The sequence below is a fragment of the Nomascus leucogenys genome, chromosome 3 (genome assembly GCF_006542625.1).
Source record: "Nomascus leucogenys isolate Asia chromosome 3, Asia_NLE_v1, whole genome shotgun sequence".
In the NCBI taxonomy this organism is placed as follows: Eukaryota; Metazoa; Chordata; class Mammalia; order Primates; family Hylobatidae; genus Nomascus; species Nomascus leucogenys.
This window is the reverse complement of record NC_044383.1, coordinates 13,812,417-13,833,665: the sequence shown is the minus strand read 5'-3', so window position 1 is coordinate 13,833,665 and position 21,249 is coordinate 13,812,417. Positions and strand designations below refer to the sequence as shown.

At 43.4% G+C, this 21,249-nt stretch overlaps 1 protein-coding gene across 2 annotated transcripts in view; it reads left to right on the top strand.

The window, feature by feature from the left end:
* The first annotated feature begins 4,130 nt into the window (after nt 1–4,130).
* INPP5F (inositol polyphosphate-5-phosphatase F) overlaps nt 4,131–21,249 on the top strand; it is a 102,231-nt gene continuing 85,112 nt past the window's right edge. For both annotated transcript variants that reach the window (XM_003255031.4, XM_030806291.1), the window contains exon 1: nt 4,131–4,446. In XM_003255031.4, the coding sequence (XP_003255079.1) occupies nt 4,350–4,446 (97 nt within the window). In that variant the 5' untranslated portion in view covers nt 4,131–4,349. The remainder of the gene's footprint in view (nt 4,447–21,249) is intronic.

Sequence of the window (21,249 nt, the reverse complement as noted above, 5' to 3'; positions counted from 1 at the left end):
GAAATTGGCTGTTGATTGGCCAAACGTAAAAATTTGGCTTGTGTTTTAGTCTGTTTGGGCTAACAAAAAAATACCATAGACTGGGTGACTTATAAACAACAGAATTTTTTTTTTTCCCAACAGTTCTGAAGGCTGGGAAGTTCAAGATCAAGGCACTGGTAGATTCAGTGTCTGGTGAGGGCCTATTCTCTGGTTCTTAGATGAACATCTGTTTCCTCGAGATGCCCTCATGTGGTGGAAGGGGCAAGGGACCTTGCTGGGGTCTCTTGTAAGTGCTCTAATGAGCTAATTATTTTCCAAAGGCCTCTCTCCTAATACTATCACCTTGCAGGTTAGGATTTTAACATACAAATTTTGGGAAAGCAGTCAATTGTATTCTGCCTTCATGTTTCTCCAGAGAAACAGAAACAATAGAATATGTATTCATATATAGAAGAAAATTTATGATGAGGGATTGGCTCATGAGATCATGGAGGTTGAGAAGTCCCAGTCTACCTTCTGCAAGCTGGAGAACCAGGAAAGCCTGTGGTATAGTTCCAGTCCAAACCTAAAGGCCTAAGAACTAGGGAGGTCAGTCTGGGTCTGAGAGCCCAGAACTATATCTGCTCAGATATTTGCAGGCAGGAGAGATGAATGACTCAGTTCAACAGGGAACACATTTGTTCTTCTTCCACCTTTTTGTTCTATTCTTGTCCTTAAGGACTGGATGACCACCATATTGGTGAGGGCAGTCTTCTTTACTTAGTCTACCAATTCAAACGCTAATCTCTTCCAGAAACACCCTCACACACACACACCCAGAAATAATGTTTTAGCAGCTTTCTGGGCAGCTCTTAGCCTAGTCATGTTGACATATAAAATTCACCGTCACAGCTTGTGAGTGTTTTGGGCCCTTAACCCTGAAGTTAAGCCACCTGTCATGCCTGCAATCTTGGCACTTTGGGAGGCCGAGGCAGGTGGATCACGAGGTCGGAGTTCAAGACCAGCCTGGCTAACATGGCAAAACTCCGTTTCTACTAAAAATACAAAAAATTTGCTGGGCGTGGTGGCCTGTACCTGTAATCCCAGCTACTCGGGAGGCTAAGGCAGGAGAATCACTTGAACCCGGGAGGTGGAGGTTGCAGTGAGCCGAGATCGCGCCATTGCACTCCAGCTTGGGTAACAAGAGTGAAATTCCATCTCAAAAAAAAAAAAAGTTAAGCCACCTAGACTGCTGACCTGCAACATTAGCAGCCTCCAGGCAGGCAGGGGGAGGGGGGAATATATTTATATAAACATAAATCTCTTCTTTTGGGAGATTTCTCAAAGGCAAGACTGAAGAAAGTTATCATAGACAACAAACAAGACTATGGACAAGTAGAGAGAAGACAGGAGATGATGTTGAAGTCAGATCTCACCAGAGGATACCAAAATCTAATCCAAAGATCTCAAATATTGAAGGGCTAAATCGATCATCAGAGTTGGCTTATTTACCATCATTATTTGTGTAGGTTTAACTACGTGGACTCATTTTCTCACATTGATTTCAGCACTGGAAGGGAACACTTAATGATCATCTCTTTTCATAAATAAGGACACTGAGACCAAAAGAGATTGAGTGAACTGACCAAGATCACACAGAACTGGTTAGAACCAAACTCCTTAGTGATTATACTTAAATTAGCATACATATGCCATACATGTAAAAGAAGATATATAATATGTATGATGGTCATCCGTGTTTAAAAAGGAGAGCAGCATCACGTGAATTTTCCACTAAAACTTGGGTGTCACTGGGGCAGGAGGACCTTGAATTAGGAAGCTGGAAGAGGGTGATGAGGCTGGCAAGTTAGCCACAGGCTGAGGATAGGCCAGCCAGGGAGTGGGGAGGCTGCAGGTGCCAAGGTTCAGGAAGCTCATAGCAGAAACAAGGCAAGGCAACGGTGGCAGTAGATTGGGGATGTGACATCTACCAGGGACAGAAAACATGTGCTCTTTTCACTCTGCTCAGCCAGGCTAGAGCTGTGCCTACCCCACAGCATGCGTTTGGAGCCTGAGGGAGACAGCAGTGTGCATTGGGGTCAGATAGATTACAGAAGCATCTCCCCTCCATGTTTTCCTCTCTCCTAAAGACTTTGCTTGTTAACTTTGGATTTACAGGTAACCAAGCCCATATGATGGCATTAGTTAATGACTGACTGCTGTTTTTTTCCAAGCTGCTGTCAGGCAGATTTTACTAATTAATTTCACTTAAAATAGTGGCGTTCAAGCGTGACTGCATATTAAAGTCATCTGGGGAGCTTGGAAAAAATAAACTGATGCCACAGCCCCACCCCAATTAAATTCTGATTTAATTGGTCTAAGGTCCAAGCATTGATAGGTTTGAAAAATTCCCCAGGTGATTCTAATAGGTAGCCAGGGTTGGAACCACTGATCTAAAACATCAGGAAAAATTTCAATGAACTAATTAATTGTTTTAAAACAGTTACAACAGTATTGTTTTCTTCACATCTGGCAACGTAATTCATAAAACAATAATGAAATAATTTGCAGGATACAATGTCTTCATAGAATTTTATCATTCTCATTTTTGCTAAGTCAACATATGGCTGAATTCAACAATCAATCTGAAACCAATGGTTCCACTAAAGCTTCTTATAGCTTCATTACCTTCTTTCTCCAAATCACATCACAAAGATTTGATAGAGTAACCACCTCCCTCGACCTTTATGTTGAGGTGTTTGGACAGCACAGAGGCATGGTACTTAGAAAAGATTCCAGGACGATTTGTTATCATTGGACTTTCTGTGCTATGGAAATTTAACACTGTGGGCTGGAATAATTAGTCATGTGGAAGTCCTTCCTGCTTTTGTACCCTCTCACTTTTACTTGAGCAGAAGGTTAAAAGTACTGCCTTCTGAGAAGTCCCATTCGGGCACTCCTCTCTCGCAAAAAAGTTCTCCCTTTTCTTTTGCATATAAACTTCCGCTTTTAAACTAAAAAAAAAAAAAATTGCCTTATTTTTCTCATCTCCTACTTCTCTCGTCTTTTTCTCTTATTTCCGATTCAGGCATTAGAGAAGGCAAGGAGTTAGGCGTAGAAAGACTCACTGATTTATAGAACTGGGGGTGTAATAAAAGGTCATTAGTTCAACCACCATCTGAGACCAAGAGACTTCCCCAAGATCACACAGCTAGATAGTCCTCGAACTGGCCCCGGAAGTGGGGGCCTCATTCCCCAGACCCATTCTGTTCAGGATATCAAATGGTTTTTCAAGACAGACTGAGCTGAAGGATGTTTGGGGGAGACTCCTCCTTCCCCGAGAGGTTCTCCATTCATTTTATCCTCGCCAAACGATATTCCTTCCGCTTGCTTCATTAACTGGCTCCATTTGTGAAGTCTTCTCCAATCCGCCTTACTTAATTCGGGACACAGCAGCACCTGTACATTCCTCCCTTCCTCCTCGCTCTTTAGCCCCGTGCTGCTAATGCTTGTGTGTTTTCTATCGTTACATGCTTTCCCTCGTTGATGTGCATTTATTGAATGCCTCCTGTTGTCAAACTTCTAATAGGAAATACGAAAACAGAAGACGCCTCCGCTTGGCTGTGGGCCTGGCTGGGGATGAACCCCTGTAGCCAGGCCCCGGGGTCTCGCCTGGTTTCGGTAGGGGCAGGCAGCGCAGGCCCACGGGGAACGTACCCCGCACCGCCCCGGGAGAGCGGGTGTGGGCTAGATTCAGGACTTGGCCTGGCTTTAGAGGGCCTGGTGAAGCGTGAGCGCCTCCCGGCACGGAGGGGAGGCCCCAGCGGTGGGCGCCTGTCCTCAAGGCCGCGCGGAAGAAGGCGGTCAGCCCAGCCCGACTCGGCCGAGCTCCCGAGCTGCCACCGGTGACCACGACAGGAAGGCGGGCGCACCGGGGGAGGGGCCTGGGCAAGGGCGGCAGGGGTGGGCGGAAGGACGAGAGGGAGGAGGAAAGACCCGCGGCGAGGAGCTGGGAGGAGACACCCGGGAGAAGGTGGAGGAAAGGGCAGGAAGCGGGAGGGAGCTGAAAGGAGGAGGAGGCTGAGGGGCGGAACCGGGCTCTCGGGGAGAGGAGCCAGCGGAGGGGGTGGAGCCGGGCCCGGGGCGGAGCCAGGGAAGGGGAGGAGCCGGGGGGGAGGCCTCTACGGCCGCTGCCGCCGCTGCCGCTGCTGCCGGGGCGCGTTCTCCTCCTACCGGTCGGGTCCCCCGGGGCGTTCCCTCTGCCGCTGCTTCTCGGCGCGGTTCCTACCCGGCCGCTCCCCGAGGCGCGGGCTCTGGCCGCCGCGACCGACTAGGACGCCCCGTGCGCCGCTCGCGGGCCGCCGCCTCCCTGGGCGCGCGGGGCCGGCATGGAGCTCTTCCAAGCCAAGGACCACTACATCCTGCAGCAGGGCGAGCGCGCGCTGTGGTGCAGCCGCCGCGACGGCGGCCTCCAGCTCCGGCCCGGTGAGGCTGGTGGTGCGGGCGGGGGGCACCCCGGGCCAGGGCGGGGAGAGGAGGGGGCGCGGTCGGACCCCTTCAGCCGGGCGGGAGGAGCCGCCTGCGGGCCTGGCGAGGCGGGGCGGGGCGGGCTGCGAGCGCGCGAGCTGTCATTATTCCCTGACTGGAAGGAGCCTGGCCTTTCTCCGAGGGCAGCGCCGAGCCCCTACCCCAGTGCGGAGCAGAAGGGGCTGGCGACCCTCGTCCCTCCCACCGCGTCGCGCGGCCGCCCTTCGGGCTTGGGGCCCAGGCCGAGGGGAGGGGGTCCCCTCCGGCAGAAAGTTCCAGCAAGGTGCACCTGGCCGTAAAGGCCTCTTCCTCCTTGGAGTGGTTCTTACATGGCTTTCGCCAGAAGTTCTGAGTTCGAATTCCGATCTGGAGCGGTTGCTCCAGTTCCGTCGAGGGCTCTGCTGGACACTCACTCCCTGTTGCCATCCCGTGTGTGCTTGGTCCCTTATTATTAAAGATGTGACTTCGCTGTGGTTTATCTCATAGGCACTCGGTTCAAAGCCTTTGTCTTTGACTTTAATACCACAGCACAATTAAACTGTATTGTAATGTATAATTTTGAGATTTTTGTGTGACTTGATGTTGTGCGACACAAAATGTATTGTGGGTCCATGTTTGGGTGTCACGTAAGCTGTTCGGAGAGGCTTAAGTCTACAATTAGCTTGCTTTAGGAAAATGTGTGTGCAGTCGTGGTTTAAACAGAGCAATCCCTGCCCTCAGAGCGCTGACAGTCCAGTTTCTTGTAAGATGGGGCTGGGTGGCACCTGCCCCTTTTGGCTTGCCAATCCTTTGCTCAATCACTCAGAGATTCTTCCACTTTAGGAAAAGTGAGAGGATAGAGTTCTTTAAGGAAGGAGCCAGAGCTTTTCAGACTTACTTGTAATTCTTATGTGCAGTCTAGACAGAAGGATTACATGATATGAATTGAAAAGGATAAAAGGTTCAGATGAGCTTTTCAGATCACAGCGTGGTACCACTTATAGGATGGTTTTTAAGGATAGGCCCTTTAATATATTATTTCCAGTCCCCACAGCAACCTTACAGGACACGTGTTGGATCCTCTTTTTCAGGTGAGGAGAAAGGAGTGAGAGGTTATTAGTAACTCGTTCGGGGTCACAGCCTAGAGTTGAGACACTGACACAGGGCAGTTCTGTGACCTCCAGAACACTTTTGGGCAGGCCCCACTGCTTTCTTAGGAAGGCCTACTAGTTGCTTTGCCAGAGCAGTGAAGGATAACTTATTTTTTTCTCAGGCTCTGTCTATATTTTCTTGCTATTACGTTTTATTTCCTCTTTTCAGAATGGAGGATAAACTCCTTGGCCCAGATAAAGTTCTTGATGATCTTGGGATAGAGTCGTTGTAGATAGGCTAATTTTGGCCAGTCTTCTGTCATTCTCTTCTCTGATTTGACCATTTGCCTGGCTTTCTCCCCTTCCCTCCTTTCACTCCCTCAAATTTGGGTAAGGCTTCAGTACAGCTTGAAGTAAAGCAGATTTCAAAATTCCTAGGTTGTCAAAAGAGTCAACTCCTTGGATTCTAAAAGCTTAGACTATTAGAGCTGGATGGGACTTAAGATCGTCTCCAACTCATCTGACAACAAACTTTTCTACACCCCAGTTTCTTGAACTATAAAGGCTAACCTGCGCCTAGATTCTTGGATGAATGAAGCCATGCAGTTTGGATTACTGTTTGTTCAAAGTCCATGTCAGAAGGCAAATTTAAAACTTTTTTTGGGGAGGAAAGTAGCTATAGCCTTTGCACTTGAGATTAGCATACTTTTTAGAATATAGCGGGCCACAGACCAAGTAGACCAAGTGTCTAGAGGAAGGAAGAGGCCATGTTTCAGAAGTAACAGCCAGTTTTGATCTTAAGGTGTTCAGGATAGCCAGGGAATAAAGAATCCCATGCACTTGATTTTCCCATAGTTTATCCTGTCCAGGACTGAAGATCCTTTCTAACTAATGGCTATTTAAGAATGGCATTTTAATTGAGTAAGTGCTTTTCAGATCTTTTTCTATATATGGAATCATTTAAAATTCTCTTTATTTTATTGGACTTTTCCCCTCTGCTTTTATGGCAAGTTTTGCTGCTGTTTGTAGTGACAGCATTTAAAATCTTTCATTGTTTCCTACTGGTTATTTAGCTGAATAGATTACTGACTAAGTCTTTTCATTTTTGAAAGGGCAGTATTATAAGCTCAAAAAAGCTTGTGGGCATCGTGGGTTTTACATTCGTGGCTATTGAACAACAACCTGAAACAAGAGTTTTCCTTTTTCTAGAGACATCAGAAGGATAAGTAATGATGATATTTAAGATTAAAATACTCATTTATTTAGCCTGGAATGTTTGTTACTGTCAACCCCTTTTCCTACCTAGTTCATTCTATAAGACCCAGCTCAGATGCTACCCCTCATCCTTGGGGCAGAATTATTGGCCACCTTTATTGTGTTTCCAGGCATTTTCTACACTTAGTGGACACTTCAATTCTAACCCTTATGCATCATCATAATAAAAGTTTGCCTACTTCTTCCCCAGTGAGAAGTTACAGTGTGTTCCCCAAGGCAAGGGCTGTATTTACTCCTCATCTTGGTGTCTCTAGGCTTTAGAGTACTTAGGACACAGAAGGCGTTTTTGTTTGAGTTGAGCTGAATTAAAGTTAAGTCTAAGTTCTCTCTCAGTAATATCATTGCCTTAAAAATAAGATGTTGTATTATGTTTGTTGCTCTTTTTAGGCCTGTTTTTTTGGGGGAGGGGGAAGGGGCGGGGCAGGCGGTGGACAGAGTCTTGCTCTGTTGCCCAGGCTGGAGTGCGGTGGCGTGATCTCGGCTCACTGCAACCTCCACCTGCCCGGTTCAAGCGATTCTCCTGTCTCAGACTCCCGAGTAGCTGGGACTACAGGTGTGTGCCACCTCACCCAGCTAATTTTTGTATTTTTTGATAGAGACAGGGTTTTGCCATGTTGGCCAGGCTGGTCTCAAACCCCTGACCTCAGGTGATCCGCCCACGTCGGCCCCCCAAAGTACTGGGATTACAGGCTTGACCCACTGCGCCCGGCCTCTTTTTAGGGCTGTTTTGAATGTATTTTAATTGGAGTGGAAAATCTCTGTCCATTTGGATGAGGAAATACGAGGAAAGGTACACCTGCACTTGTGTTCTATTTCTATCTGATGTAGCATTATCTCATTATCTTTTTTTTCTTTTTGTTTTTTTTTCTGAGACGGGATCTTGCTCTGTCACCCAGGCTGGAGTGCAGTGGCGTGATCATGGCTTGCTGTAGCCCCTACCTCTCGGGGTCAAGCTATTCCTCCCACCTCAGTCCCCCAGGTAGCTGGGACTACAGTTGTGTGCTACCATGCCTGGCTAATTTTTTTTTTTTTTGGTAGACATGGAGTCTCACTGTATGGCTCAGGCTGATCTTGGCCTCCTGGACTCAAGTGATCCTCCCACCTTGGCCTCCCAAAGTGCTGGAATTACGGGCATGAGCCACCACACTGGGCTTTTAAGATATCTTTTTGGTAGTATTTCTTACTTTTCTCTTTAACATTATTTAAACTTTTTCATTTTTTTTCTCCTAGCTAAAAAACCAAGTTTTTTTTTTTTTTTTGGTGTTTCTAATTTTTTTAAGGGTAGTGAGTAATCTGTATTCATATATAGCACTGTTTTTTGATAGATGCTTATGTCTATTGTAAGATAATGACTACCTGAGAAAAATATTTCAATTCTTTTCTTTTCTTTTTCTTCTTTATTTCTTTTTCTTTTTTTCTTTCCATTGAGACGGAGTTTTGCTCTTGTTGCCCAGGCTGGAGTGCAATGGTGTGATCTCGGCTCACTGCAACCTCTGCCTCCCAGGTTCAAGCGATTCTCCTGCCTCAGCCTCCTGAGTAGATGGGATTATAGGCACCTGTCACCACACCTGGCAAGTTTTTGTATTTTTACTAGAGACAGGGTTTTGCCATGTTGGCCAGGCTGGTCTCGAACTCCTGACCTCAGGTGATCCACCTGCCCCGGCCTCCTGAAGTCCTGGGATTACAGGCGTAAGCCACCATGCCCGGCCTGGTTATTTTATTTTCTACAGGGAAAATGATAAAGCACTGTGTAAACATTCAGTAATCTTCTGAGAGTAGAGTCTAATATCTCAGGATAAGAATTGTAATTTAAAGATTCAAGAAGAAATATAATACAATCCACTTTGGGGGAATGCTGATATGGTCTTATCTCTTTGGTCTTAAAATTGCTTCCTCTAGTCCTTGTGGCTTTGTCTGATATGACAGTATTATATAATTTATAGCGGTGTGTAAATTATGTAATAATTCACATTCTGTTCTGAGATTGAGCGACCAAGAAGAGATCTCAAAGCATCTGTCATACACATAACATTCATAAACGTATAAACTATATATGGAAAGGTAATACTCTAAGTGATGAATCCCAGTGAACTTTTTTTTTTTTTTTTTGAGATGGAGTCTCACTCTGTTGCCAGGCTGGAGTGCAGTGGCGTGATCTTGGCTCACTGCAACCTCTGCCTCCCGGGTTCAAGCAATTCTGCTGCCTCAGCCTCCCGAGTAGCTGGTACTACAGGCATGCACCACCACGCCTGGCTAATTTTTTGTATTTTTAGTAGAGATGGGGTTTCACCATGTTGGCCAGGATGCTCTCAATCTCTTGACCTCGTGATCTGACCGCCTTGGCCTCCCAAAGTGCTGGGATTACAGGCGTGAGCCACCGCGCCAGCCTGAACAGTTTTTTGAGGGATACTAGGTATTAGAATTCACAGAAACATTAAAAAATTTTCGTGTTCTTCTTAGAGTTGATTTTTGATAATGAAATTATTTTTACTATGTCATATGAGGTCAACTTTTTTGAATGAGAAATCATAATTATGGAATTGAAATCCACCTGGCATTTTTTTTTGAGGAATCATTTTTGTGAAATGATTCTGTTTATTTGGAGTTTTGTGGCATTTGGTATTTACTTTTTAAAAAAAAAAAAGGATTTTGAACTTTATCTTGTTAAAAAATTATGTTTGTGGCTAGGCATGGTGGCTCACGCCTGTAATCCCAGCACTTTGGAAGGCCGAGATGGATGGATCGCTTGAGGTCAGGAGTTCAAGACCAGCCTGGCCAACATGGTAAAACCCCGTCTCTACTGAAAATACAAAAATTAGCTGGGTGTGGTGGCGGGCGCCTGTAATCCCAACTACTCGGGAGGCTGAGGCACAAGAATCGTTTGAACCCGGGAGGCAGAGGTTGCAGTGAGCTGAGATGGCGCCACTGTACTCCAGCCTGGTCAACAGAGTGAGACTGTCTCAGAAAAAAAAAATTGTGTTTACTAAAAATTTGCAAATAACCATGACAGAATTTAATAGGGCACTTTAAATTACATATTAAATGGTTTACAAAATCTTTCTGATCATTTTTGTTGTTGAATAACCAGGTTTTTTCCTAGTATATTTAGTCTTCAGTTTTTATAATGGGTTACTAGTTTTATATCTTGTACTACTTTTTACTCCATATTTTATATTGCTGACAGGCTAACAGTTGGGTTGAATAGATCTGTATCTTTATTTTTATGCATGTACATATTTGTATGACTGTACATTTATTTCCCATTTAACGGTAGAAAAGATGTATCTTTACAAAGTTTTCACCCCACCCATTTTTGGCTTAAATAAAAGAAGACAGGTGGTTTTTTTTTTGTTTTGTTTTGTTTTGTTTTTTTTTTTAAGTGTAGACAGTCTCATTCTGTTGCCTAGGCTGGAGTGTGGTGGCATGATCTTGGCCCACTGCAACCTCAGCCTCCAGGGTTCAAGCGATTCTTGTGCCGCAGCCTCCTGAGTAGCTGGGACTACAGGTGCCTGCCACCATGCCCAGGTAATTTTTTATATTTCTAGTAGAGACAGGGTTTGCCACGTTGCCCACGCTGGTCTCGAACTTCTGAGCTCAGACGTTCTGCCTGCCTCAGCCTCCCAAAGTGCTAGGATTGCAGGTGTGAGCCACCACTCCTGGCAGGAATACAAAGTCTTTCTAAGGTGACTGACAATTTTTGGAATCAGGTTTTACAGATTGAGGGAGGTTTTTGTGTATATTTTGTTGTCTACATCACCACCTGAGATTAAGAGTAGCTAATAATAACAGCTTTTATTTCTTGAGCACTTTTCTTTTTTCTTTTTTTTTTTTGAGATGGAGTTTTCTCCTGTTGCCCAGGCTGGAGTACAATGGCATGATCTTGGCTCACTGCAACCTCTGCCTCCCGGGTTCAAGCAGTTCTGTCTGCCTCAGCCTCCTGAGTAGCTGGGATTACAGGCTACTGCCACCATGCCTGGCTAATTTTTCTATTTTTAGTAGAGACGGGGTTTCGCCATATTGGCCAGGTTGGTCTTGAACTCCTGACCTCAGATGATCCGCCTGGCTCGGCCTCACAAAAGTGCTGGGATTACAGGTGTGAGCCACCGCAACTGGCCTGTAATCCCAGCTGCAACTGAGCACTTTTCTGAGCCAGACACTGTTCCATGACCTCTACATGTATTATTTCATTTCATCTCCACAGTAAACCTTGGGAGGAGGGTTTCATTATTATCCTCATTTTACAGATGAGGAAACTGAGGCACAGAGAAGTAATTTGCCCAGGTTCACAGAGGGAGAGCCATGCTCTAACCCAGTGTTTGACTCTAAAACCAGGTTTTCCTCAGTATTGACAAAAATGTTTTATGAACCTTTCTACCTTCTTGACTACAAAGTGATAGGATTTATATTTTCATGGGTAATAGCTGAAATGTATCTTTTGCTATCCTAAGCATTATAGTGCAGCCTATATAGAGAATTAAATAGCCTCTCAAACGTCAAAGCAAGCACACTGAGGAAGGATCTATGTTGAAAGAAAAGGCTAATAAGGTGATAACTGGTTTGTTTACCCTATGCCTGCACTAACTTTCTTGCAAAATTCATATAGTTACAGGGAATGTTGTTATGTAATGAATTGACTAGTAGTTGTTTTTCCAGCTACGGTCAGTTGATCAGGTTTCTCTTCTTAAGTGTTTGGAACATCTGCAGTTTGGGAAGGGAATAGATACAGGGGAGATCTTTGAGCAGAAACATTGATATGTGTACTCATTGGGAACTATTTCCTCCAGTGATGAGCAACCTGAAGCCTTTCTCAGTGTAGCTTTTCAAGAGTCCTAGATCCAATTTCATAGACATCCTTTCAGAGCATGCACAGCAGAGGTGAAATGGAGGAGAAGCGTGTAGGGCAAAACTACCTTCAAAGAAGGGAGAACCTTTGTAGAATCACTCGTTCCTAGACACTTGTGTTTTCGCCAGGCCCTGACCAGCAGAGGCCAGGACTTGCCAAAGGCATGCTTTAGAGGAGAGGTAGTATCAAGTTTTTTTAGAGTAGATCATGAAGCTGCCAGAAACTAAGGTGCACTGACAGCTTGGTCTTTGGGGAACCTGGCTGCATTGGTTCAGGTCCCCGCTTGTCCCACTTGCCTGGTCTAAACCCCCCCCCCGCCCCCCGGCATGGAGAAAGAGGACGAGACTCATTGCTGGATCCCTAGCACCTGGCCCATAGCAGGTTTTCTGTGAGAGTTATATTGAATGAATTGAAATAATTCTAGTCCCTGGTCTACCTTCTATAGTTTAAACAGCAAAGGGGTTGTAGGGAAGTTTAAAGGGAGAATATAACCCAAATGTCCAACAATGATAGACTGGATTAAGAAAATGTGGCACATATACACCATGGAATACTATGCAGCCATAAAAAATGATGAGTTCATGTCCTTTGTAGGGACGTGGATGAAGCTGGAAACCATCATTCTCAGCAAACTATCACAAGGACAAGAAACCAAACACCGCATGTTCTCACTCAGGTGGGAATTGAACAGTGAGAACACATGGACACAGGAAGGGGAACTTCACACACCGGGGACTGTTGTGGGGTGGGGGGAGGGGGGAGGGATAGCATTAGGAGATATTCCTAATGCTAAATGACAAGTTAATGGGTGCAGCACACCAACATGGCACATGTATACGTATGTAACAAACCTGCACGTTGTGCACATGTACCCTTAAAGTATAAAAGAAAAAAAGAACAGAAGACTAGAACACACTGCCTCTCTTGCCACCTAAAAAAGTCATGCAAATTTCTCACTCATTTTATTCAGTGAAGCAGGAATCTCACTCTTAAGCCTGTGGAATTCATTAAATTTGTTTTCTTTCTGATAAAAAATAAATGGGACCCACAGGCATCTTTGTTTTTTCCAAACTGGCCCTTATGCAGAGAAGGTTGTTGTTGCTAATTTTAGTCCTTCTGATTTATGATGGAATTTGTTCATGTATTTGCAGATAATACTGGACTACTGGAAAATCAAACTAGTTTGATCAAACTAGTTTGGGGTATAGCCCAACACATTGCCAACACATGTTTCTTGGGTGATGCATTATGAATGCATTATCCAAGGATTTATCTAATCTTTGTTTCAGGTGGTTGTTACTCTCAGGTTCTTAAGGTAATGAGTTTGGAAAGTTGTAATTTAAGCTGTACTTCCTTTTTCGTTCCCAAACCATGACTTTTCTTTTTTTTAAATAATAGAGACGGGGTCTCACTATGTTGGCCAGGTTAGTCTTGAACTCCTGGCCTCAAGCAGTCCTCCTGCCTCAACCTCCCAAAGTTCTCAGATTACAGGCATGAGCCACTGCACCCAATAGCAGAATCAGTCTGCTATTGATTCAATACATTCTCAGAATCATAGTCCAACCTTGTTTTGGCATGGTTTTATAGGGAATTAAATGCATTAGATCTTTACAAGCTGTGTTACTATGTCTCTCTGTGTCTTTTTGTAAACGGTTCTTTTCCTGTTCAAATACATTTTAAAACATAACCTTTAAAAATCTACCTTTGCAAACAGAAGTTTGAGAAGTAGCAGCAATGTCACAGAGCCTTTAGTCAATCTAAGTCCTTAGCTGATGTAAGTCATAATCATTATGTGTCAGCTGCCCATAATTGAGCTGAGGAGAACATTTGAATCAGTATGTTTAACAACATAGGGAACTAATAATTGTTAAAGGTTATCAGTAGCTATTGATAATACATTAAGTGATAATGTATAAATAATGTTTTTAAAGTGAAGATAAACACTGAACATTCAGCATTACAGTACCTTCACAAGACATACTGGTAGTATCTTAATTAAATCACATGTTTTTAGGATGACTCATTTTCTGGTTGTTGGAGACTCTTAAGGGATCTGCTTTCATTCACAAAATAGCATCCACACATTCTTTCTTTGGTAAGTCTGAAATACAGGTTGATTTTAGGTCAGTGTTCCCTGATTTTTTTTTCTTTTAAGTTATTTTATTTTAATTTCAGGTTCCTTCAAGTTTACCCTTGCATTTTTTTAACTTGATAGTGGGATACTTTAAAATACTAAGCCAATTTTCTTTATGAATCTCATTCTTTGAAACAGCTTTTCACTTTGAAGTTAACACTGAATTTCAAATTTCACCATTTCTGCAATGTCAATATGTACGATTTGAAGCAGTTATCTAACTGAAATGTTAGGAAATTTAAAACATGTCATAATGCTCTCAATTTTAGTAATTTGCAGGTATAATATTGATGTTTCACAGTGTCATTATACATTGTTTTTATACCAGATATAAACATTCTCTTATTTCCAGCTTAAAGAATGTCCCTTCCCCCAGGGAGCAACTGTGGTGGGTGGACCCGGGAGTTCAGCAGAGTAACAGTTAGTCTCTTCTAGGCAGGGACTTCCAGAATTCATCTGTGTAGCTGTGTCATTTACTCCCATTTGTACCTTCCAAATACTTTTCTTGAAGAAACAGCCCTCACCCCTCAACATCTAACTAATTTACTATTATATTTATTTCTCCTAACAAATTACATCGCCTAAAATTCTGTGGGCCGGGCGCAGTGGTTCATGTCTGTAATCCCAGCCACTTTGGGAGGCTGAGGTGGGCAGATCACTTGAGGTCAGGAGTTTGAGACCTGCCTGGCCAACATGGTGAAACCTTGTCTCTACTGAAAATACAAAAATTAGTCGGGCGTGGTGGTGAGCGCCTGTAATCCCAGCTTCTCTGTTAATAGGTCTAAAATGAGGAAAGGAAAATACCAATTCTTAGCTCATCTGTGCTTTGATTTAGCTCTCAAAATCCTGTTTTTGAAAGTGATATCAAAAGACAGTTTTGGGGACAGCAAAAGGGGAGGGGTATATCTCAACACATTGCCGTGTTTCTTGGGTGATGCATTCATAATGCATAGGATTTATCTAATCTTTGTTTGAGGTGGTTGTTACTTTCAGTTCTTAAGGTAATGAGTTTGGAAAGTTGTAAGTTAAGCTGTACTTCCTTTTTCATTCCCAAACCATGACTTTTCTCTTTTTTAAATAGTAGAGATGGGGTCTCACTATGTTGGCCAGGTTAGTCTTGAACTCCTGGCCTCAAGCAGTCCTCCTGCCTCAACCTCCCAAAGCTCTTGGATTACAGGCATGAGCCACTGCACCCAGCCCAAAGCATGACTTTTAAATGCATAGTTTTCCTGTACTGGTATTAAGTGGTATACAGTTAAGTCTATACCTTTCATAGTTGTATTCATTTCCATCAGGTCCTCCTAGACTGAAATGTCCTAGTTACATTGTGGGACCTTTCATGAAAGTCCTTTTGTTTAGTTGTCCTCTGTTCCTTTTTGAGTTGCTTTGGGTCTTTTCTTGGGATGTGACAGGACTTTATGCTTCATATAGAGAATCAACAATTTTGTGTTTGGATATTGTAGAGTTTAAGAACCAATTTCTAATTTCCTTCATGATGATCAAAACTTTGTGGCCATCTTGCTGTGCTGTAATTAGATCCCTTTTTAAATAAAAATGTCTAGAAATTTTTAATTTTTTTAGAGACAGGGTCTTGCTCTGTCACCCAGGCTGGAATGTGGGATAGCTCACTGCAACCTCGATCTCCTGGGCTCAGGTGATCCTCCTGCCTCAGCCTCCTGAGTAGCTAGGATTACAGGTGGGCACCACCACACCTGGCTAATTTTTAAAAAAAATTTTTTATAGAGACAGAGTCTTGCTATGTTGTCCAGGCTGGTCTCAAACCCCTGGGCTCAAGTGATCCTCCTCTCTGGGCCCCCCAAAGTGCTGGAATTACAGACATGAGCCACTGTGCCTGGCCTGGAAATTAAGTTTCTTTTCTAGGTGGTATCTCTAATCTTTTAAATATTCTTGTGGTTACTTTTTGAAGTGTATTTCCTGCTGCTAGTTTAGACCAGCTTTTATGCCACCTCCCTATGAGATCTTTATGCAGTTTATATTACTTTATTACGTGAGAGTTTAAAGTTGTATGTGCTACAGGCATCATCTTTCAGTCAGACTGATAAGACCAAGTTACTAATACAGGTCCTTCCCAGTGACCTATGATCATTTAGACCAGTGATTCTCAAGCTGGCTCACTAGGGGGAGATTTAAAGAATACCTGTTCCAGGGCCCCTCCCTAACCAATTGAGACCATCTCTGATGCTCAGGGATTAGTGTTATAAAGCTCCTAGATGATGATAATGAGCAGCTAGCACTGATAACCACTGAGTTAGATTTAAGACTGGGAAATCACCAGCTGCTAGAACTTCTAAATTGGATTAGTTCTTTAGCTTGTGGAATGCTGGAGAATAATTACCATTAGAGAGTTCAAGGAAATGTGTATCAAACTTTGCATTTATAAGATAGCACCTGAATCAAATTATTCCTTAACCTGTTTTCCTGGCCTGATTAAATTCTGAGAATTAAAGCATAAATAAGCTAACAATTGGAACTTTTAGTTTCTCATTCTAAAACCCTTTTCCTTATCTGTTTGATTTTGTGTTGGTGATTGTCTTTTTAGAGCAGTAATATCCTTTGTCTTTAGCAGGGAATGAAATATGGGTCTGATTATTTATGCATACCCTGATACCTTTTTTTTTCTTTAAGACACAGTGAAAGTGCCTGTAGGCTTCAGCAGCTGTGCTTTAAAACCCAGGCTTGTCCTTGGGCTGAGGGAGTGCCTTCATTCTTCCATCTTGGAATGAGTGACTCATGCTCTGTGCAGGCACACAGTACTTAATCACTTGTTTTCTGTGTACCAGGAAGAGGAGGGCATATGAAAATAGAAGCCATGAACTGCCAAATGGATCTGAAATAAGAGTGGAAATGTTGACCTGATGGGTCAAGCAATTGAGCTTATTGCAAATATTTATGACTGGGTGTATGTTACATTATTACTTCACTAAAATTTGGCATTATTTCAAAAATGCTATACTTTTGTAATTTGTAAGCAACTCTTTTCCTTATAGATAACGTTGATGATCTTAAATTTTACAATTTATTTGTGAATTTTAAATGTTTGTTTTTTTGAATTTGTATGCCACATTAGAGTATACCTTCTGAAGGAAAGATTAGAAAACAATACATTTGTTGGATTAGATCAGTTACATGGTTATTCTTTGCAGAAGGATAGTATGAGCCCACTGGCCATTTTCTCTGCCATTCCAGTGCCTTTTGCCCCTAGAGTAGCCATTAATATGGTCAGTAGGATATCTACTACTAAGGGCATTTGCTGCATATGCCTGGACTAATACTGTCTACACATGTCCTCTGTACAGACAGACTCTTTAATGCCAACTTGTTTTATTTCTTTAGTGAAGAGCCACAGATTTTAAATACACGCACACACACACACACACACACACTTTGAAGTGTCAGCTGTATGCCAGGCACTATACCAGGCAGCAAAGTCAGAGCAGCTTGACACGACACAACAGTCTCCCTTCTTGTGTCAGTTACAGTTCCTGCTTCAGGCCTTCCTCTGTTGTCTTGTGTCTCTTATCTCTATATTAGTATGAGAAGTTTTGTGTACCTGCTAGAGTTTTCAAGATAATATAAAAATTTCAAGATAATTTAAATTGCCCAGGTGGCTCATGCCTGTAATCCCAGCATTTTGGGAGGCTGACGTGGGAGGATCACTTGAGTCCAGGAGTTTGAGACCAGCCTGGGCAATATAGATAGACCTTATCTCTACTAAAAAAAAAAAAAAAAAAAAAAATTAGCTAGGCATCATGGCGTGTGCCTGTATTCCCAGCTACTTGGGAAGCTGAGGTGAGAGGATTGATTGAGTCCAGGAGTTGGAGGCTGCAGTGAGTTATGATCAAGCTACTGCACTTCAGTCTGGGTAGCAGAGTGAGACCTTATCTCAAGGGGAAAAAAAAATTGCCCAGAAGTTTTAGGTGAGTCTTTCATTTTGAGAAACCATATTCTCATCATGTATTACATTTATTGAAAGATAAATGCTTTTATTATTAAAAGCACCTGAAATTAAAAATCCAAGCTCATTCCTGGTTTGTATAAAAGAAGAAAATAAATGCATAAATAAAAGTGCCTGCATAGCAAAGACTGATATTTTGGGGCTAACTTCAAAAACAATAAAAACTTAAGATGGTATTCTTATTACACATCAGTGAAAATAAGCAATTGGTAGGAAAAATTTATTTTTATTATTTGATGCCTATTTTTTAAATTTTGTTCAATAACTATTGAATGAGTGCCTGTTATGCTGGACTGCAGGTATATAGTGGTAAACTATAAATAGCCATAGAACTAAATAAACTGATGGAGGGATTCAGACTTAATAGTCTGTCTGTATTTATTTCTTTATTTTTTTTGAGATAGGGTCTTAATTTGCCACCCAGGCGGGAGTGCAGTGGGTGGCATGGGTGATCATGGGTCACTGCATCCTTGACCTCCTGGGCTCAGGTGATCCTCCCACTTTAGCCTGCTAGGTGGCTGGAACTACAGGTGCCTGGCTAATTTTTTGTATTTTTTGTAGAGATGGTGTTTTGCCATGTTGCCCAGACTGGTCTTGAATTCCTGGGCTCAAGCAATCTGCCAGTCTCAGCCTCCCGAAGTGTTGGTTTACATGTGTAAGCTACCACACACAGCCAGTAGTCTGTCTTTTCATTGGTTAGTTGAAACTGTTTACATTTATTGTAACTATAAATGTATTAGAAGTTATTTCTACCTTATATTTATGTTTTCCATTTATTATGCTTTTCTTAATTTTTATTGCTCCTGCCATTTTCCCCCTATTTTCTATTGGATAACTGAAATTTTGTCAGGTATTGTTGCTCATTAAAATTTACACTTTCTATTTATATTCTTCTCTAGTTTCCCCAGCCTTAGGACCTCGTACTTATTCACATATGGAACTGGAGTTTACCAGTATCCATGTCTTTCCCAAGCATGTTTTTACCTCCCTTGAGATTCTGCCTTTTCTAGATTCTCCCTCTCTCCTGTGTATATAGCGGGTATGGGGGCAGGGCAGGAAGTCAGCAGTCATGCTCGATTTACCATTTGGACCAGAATTTGGTTGTTGAAACTGAATGCTGGATGCCCAGTTTTATGCTGTATCAGAGCTGCAGGTCAATGTTTCCCATTCTGAGAAAATAGAATTCTGGGGCATATCTAGGCATTAAGATATTTCCGTGAAGCATTTCTTACTCTGAGAAGGCTTTCAGGAATTATGGTCCTACCATTTGGCTTAATAATTGAAAAACATATTGAAGTTGGATTTTTTCTTTCATACTTTTTTCTTTTTTTTTGAGATGGAGTTTCGTTCTTTTGCCCAGGCTGAAGTGCAGTGGCGCCATCTCAGCTCACTGCAACCTCCCCCTTCCGGTTTCAAGTGATTCTCCTGCCTCAGCCTTCCGAGTAGCTGGGATTACAGGCACCTGCCACCACGCCCAGCTAATTTTTGTGTTTTTAGTAGAGACAGGGTTTCACCATGTTGGCCAGGCTGGTCTCAAACTCCTGACCTCATCATCCGCCTGCCTTGGCCTCCCAAAGTGCTGGGATTACAGGCGTGAGCCACTGTGCCCAGCCCCATACTTTTTTCTTTTAAGCCATATGAAGACCCTTAAAAAAATTATGGAGAGGTTACTGAATGGTAGGAGCCTGGAATTTTAAATACATACACATTTCTCAACTTGATGTGAAAGTTGCTAACATTTGTTATGTGACAGATGCTGGGCACTTTTCATATAATCCTCATGAAAACCTGGGACTACAGGTGTCCGGCTAAGTTAGATGGAATTCTGTTTACAAAGGAGGAAACTGAAGCTGAGAGGGGTTCAGAGACTGTAGTAGAGCTAGGATTCTTCACCCAGGACACCAAATGCAGACTACATCTACAGCACATCCAAGTAGCTGAATTCTGTCCAGCTTTCCATTTCTACAGTCAGCCCCAGGTCACCCTCGCACATTCTTTCCTGTCACCTGGCTCTCTGGCTTCAGGCCCCTTCATGTTCATCCGAGTTGTCCTATGTTCTATCTCAAATCCAAATCTGCCCTGCTGGAGGAAGCGGCTCCTGAATTTACTACCTGTTGTCCTGCTGAGTGGGTTCCTGTTTAGTTCTTCAGCCTCATTCTTCCTGCTCCCTGTCTTATTCTGCATGGCCAGTAGTACCAAACTATTTAGAGTCTTCTTTGCCTTCAGTAGACATCTGAGTGTCTGTTGTGTGTTAAGCAGCCTGTTGGAGGCCAACAACAGCTTTTTATTTTTATTTATTTATTTTTATTTTTTCTTGAGGTGTAGTTTTGCTCTTATCACCCAGGCTGGAGTGCAGTGGCGTGATCTTGGCTCATTGCAACCTATACCTCCTGGGCTCAAGCCGTTCTCCTGCCTCAGCCTCCCAAGTAGCTGGGATTACAGGTGCTCACCACCATGCCTGGCTAATTTTTGTATTTTTAGTAGAGACAGGGTTTCACCATGTTGGCCAGGTTGGTCTCAAATTCCTGACCTCAGGTGATCCACCCACCTCGGCCTCCCAAAGTGCTGGAATTACAGGCGTGAGCCACCGTGCCTGGCCATTATTTATTTTTTTTGAGATGGAGTCGCACTCTGTTGCCTAGGCTGGAGTGCATTAGTCAGATCTCAGCTCACTGCAACCTCCGCCTCCCAGGTTCAAGCGATTCTCCCGCCTGGGGCTCCCAAGTAGCTGGGATTACAGGTGTTTGTCACCACGCCCGGCTAATTTTTGTATTTTTAGTAGAGATGGGGTTTTACCATGTTGGCCAGGCTGGTCTTGAATTCCTGACCTCAAGTTCTTCAGCCTCATTCTGGTCTCCCAAAGTGCTGGGTTTACAGGCATGAGCCACCGCGCCCGGCCCGACAACAGCTTTTTATTTGTTATTTTACTTACTTATTTATTTATTTTTTTTGAGACGGAGTCTCGCTCTGTTGTCCAGGCTGGAGTGCAGTGGTGCCATCTCAGCTCACTACAACCTCCGCCTCCCGGGTTCAAGCAATTCTCTGCTTCAGTTTCCCGAGTAGCTGGGGTTACAGGCACTCACCACCATGCCTGGTTAATTTTTTTTGTATTTTTAATAGAGACAGGGTTTCACCATCTTGGCCAGGCTGGTCTTGAACTCCTGACATCGTGATCCACCTGCCTTGGCCTCCCAAAGTGCTGGGATTACAGGCATGAGCCACTGAGCCTCGCCAGACAACAGCTTTTTAAATGATCCAGATGGTGAAGGTGTTGGCCCTGGGCAAGGACAGTAACAGTAGGGGTCAAGAGAAGTGAAAGATACATCAGTTATTGAGGAGATACAACCAATAGGACTTGGCAAGAAAAAAAGGCATTTTGGAGTACCCGGGTTGATGGCGGTGAGTTGAAAGCCCCATACAAACATGAGAGGATTGCACCAGAGAGAATTTGGTAGAGAAACTT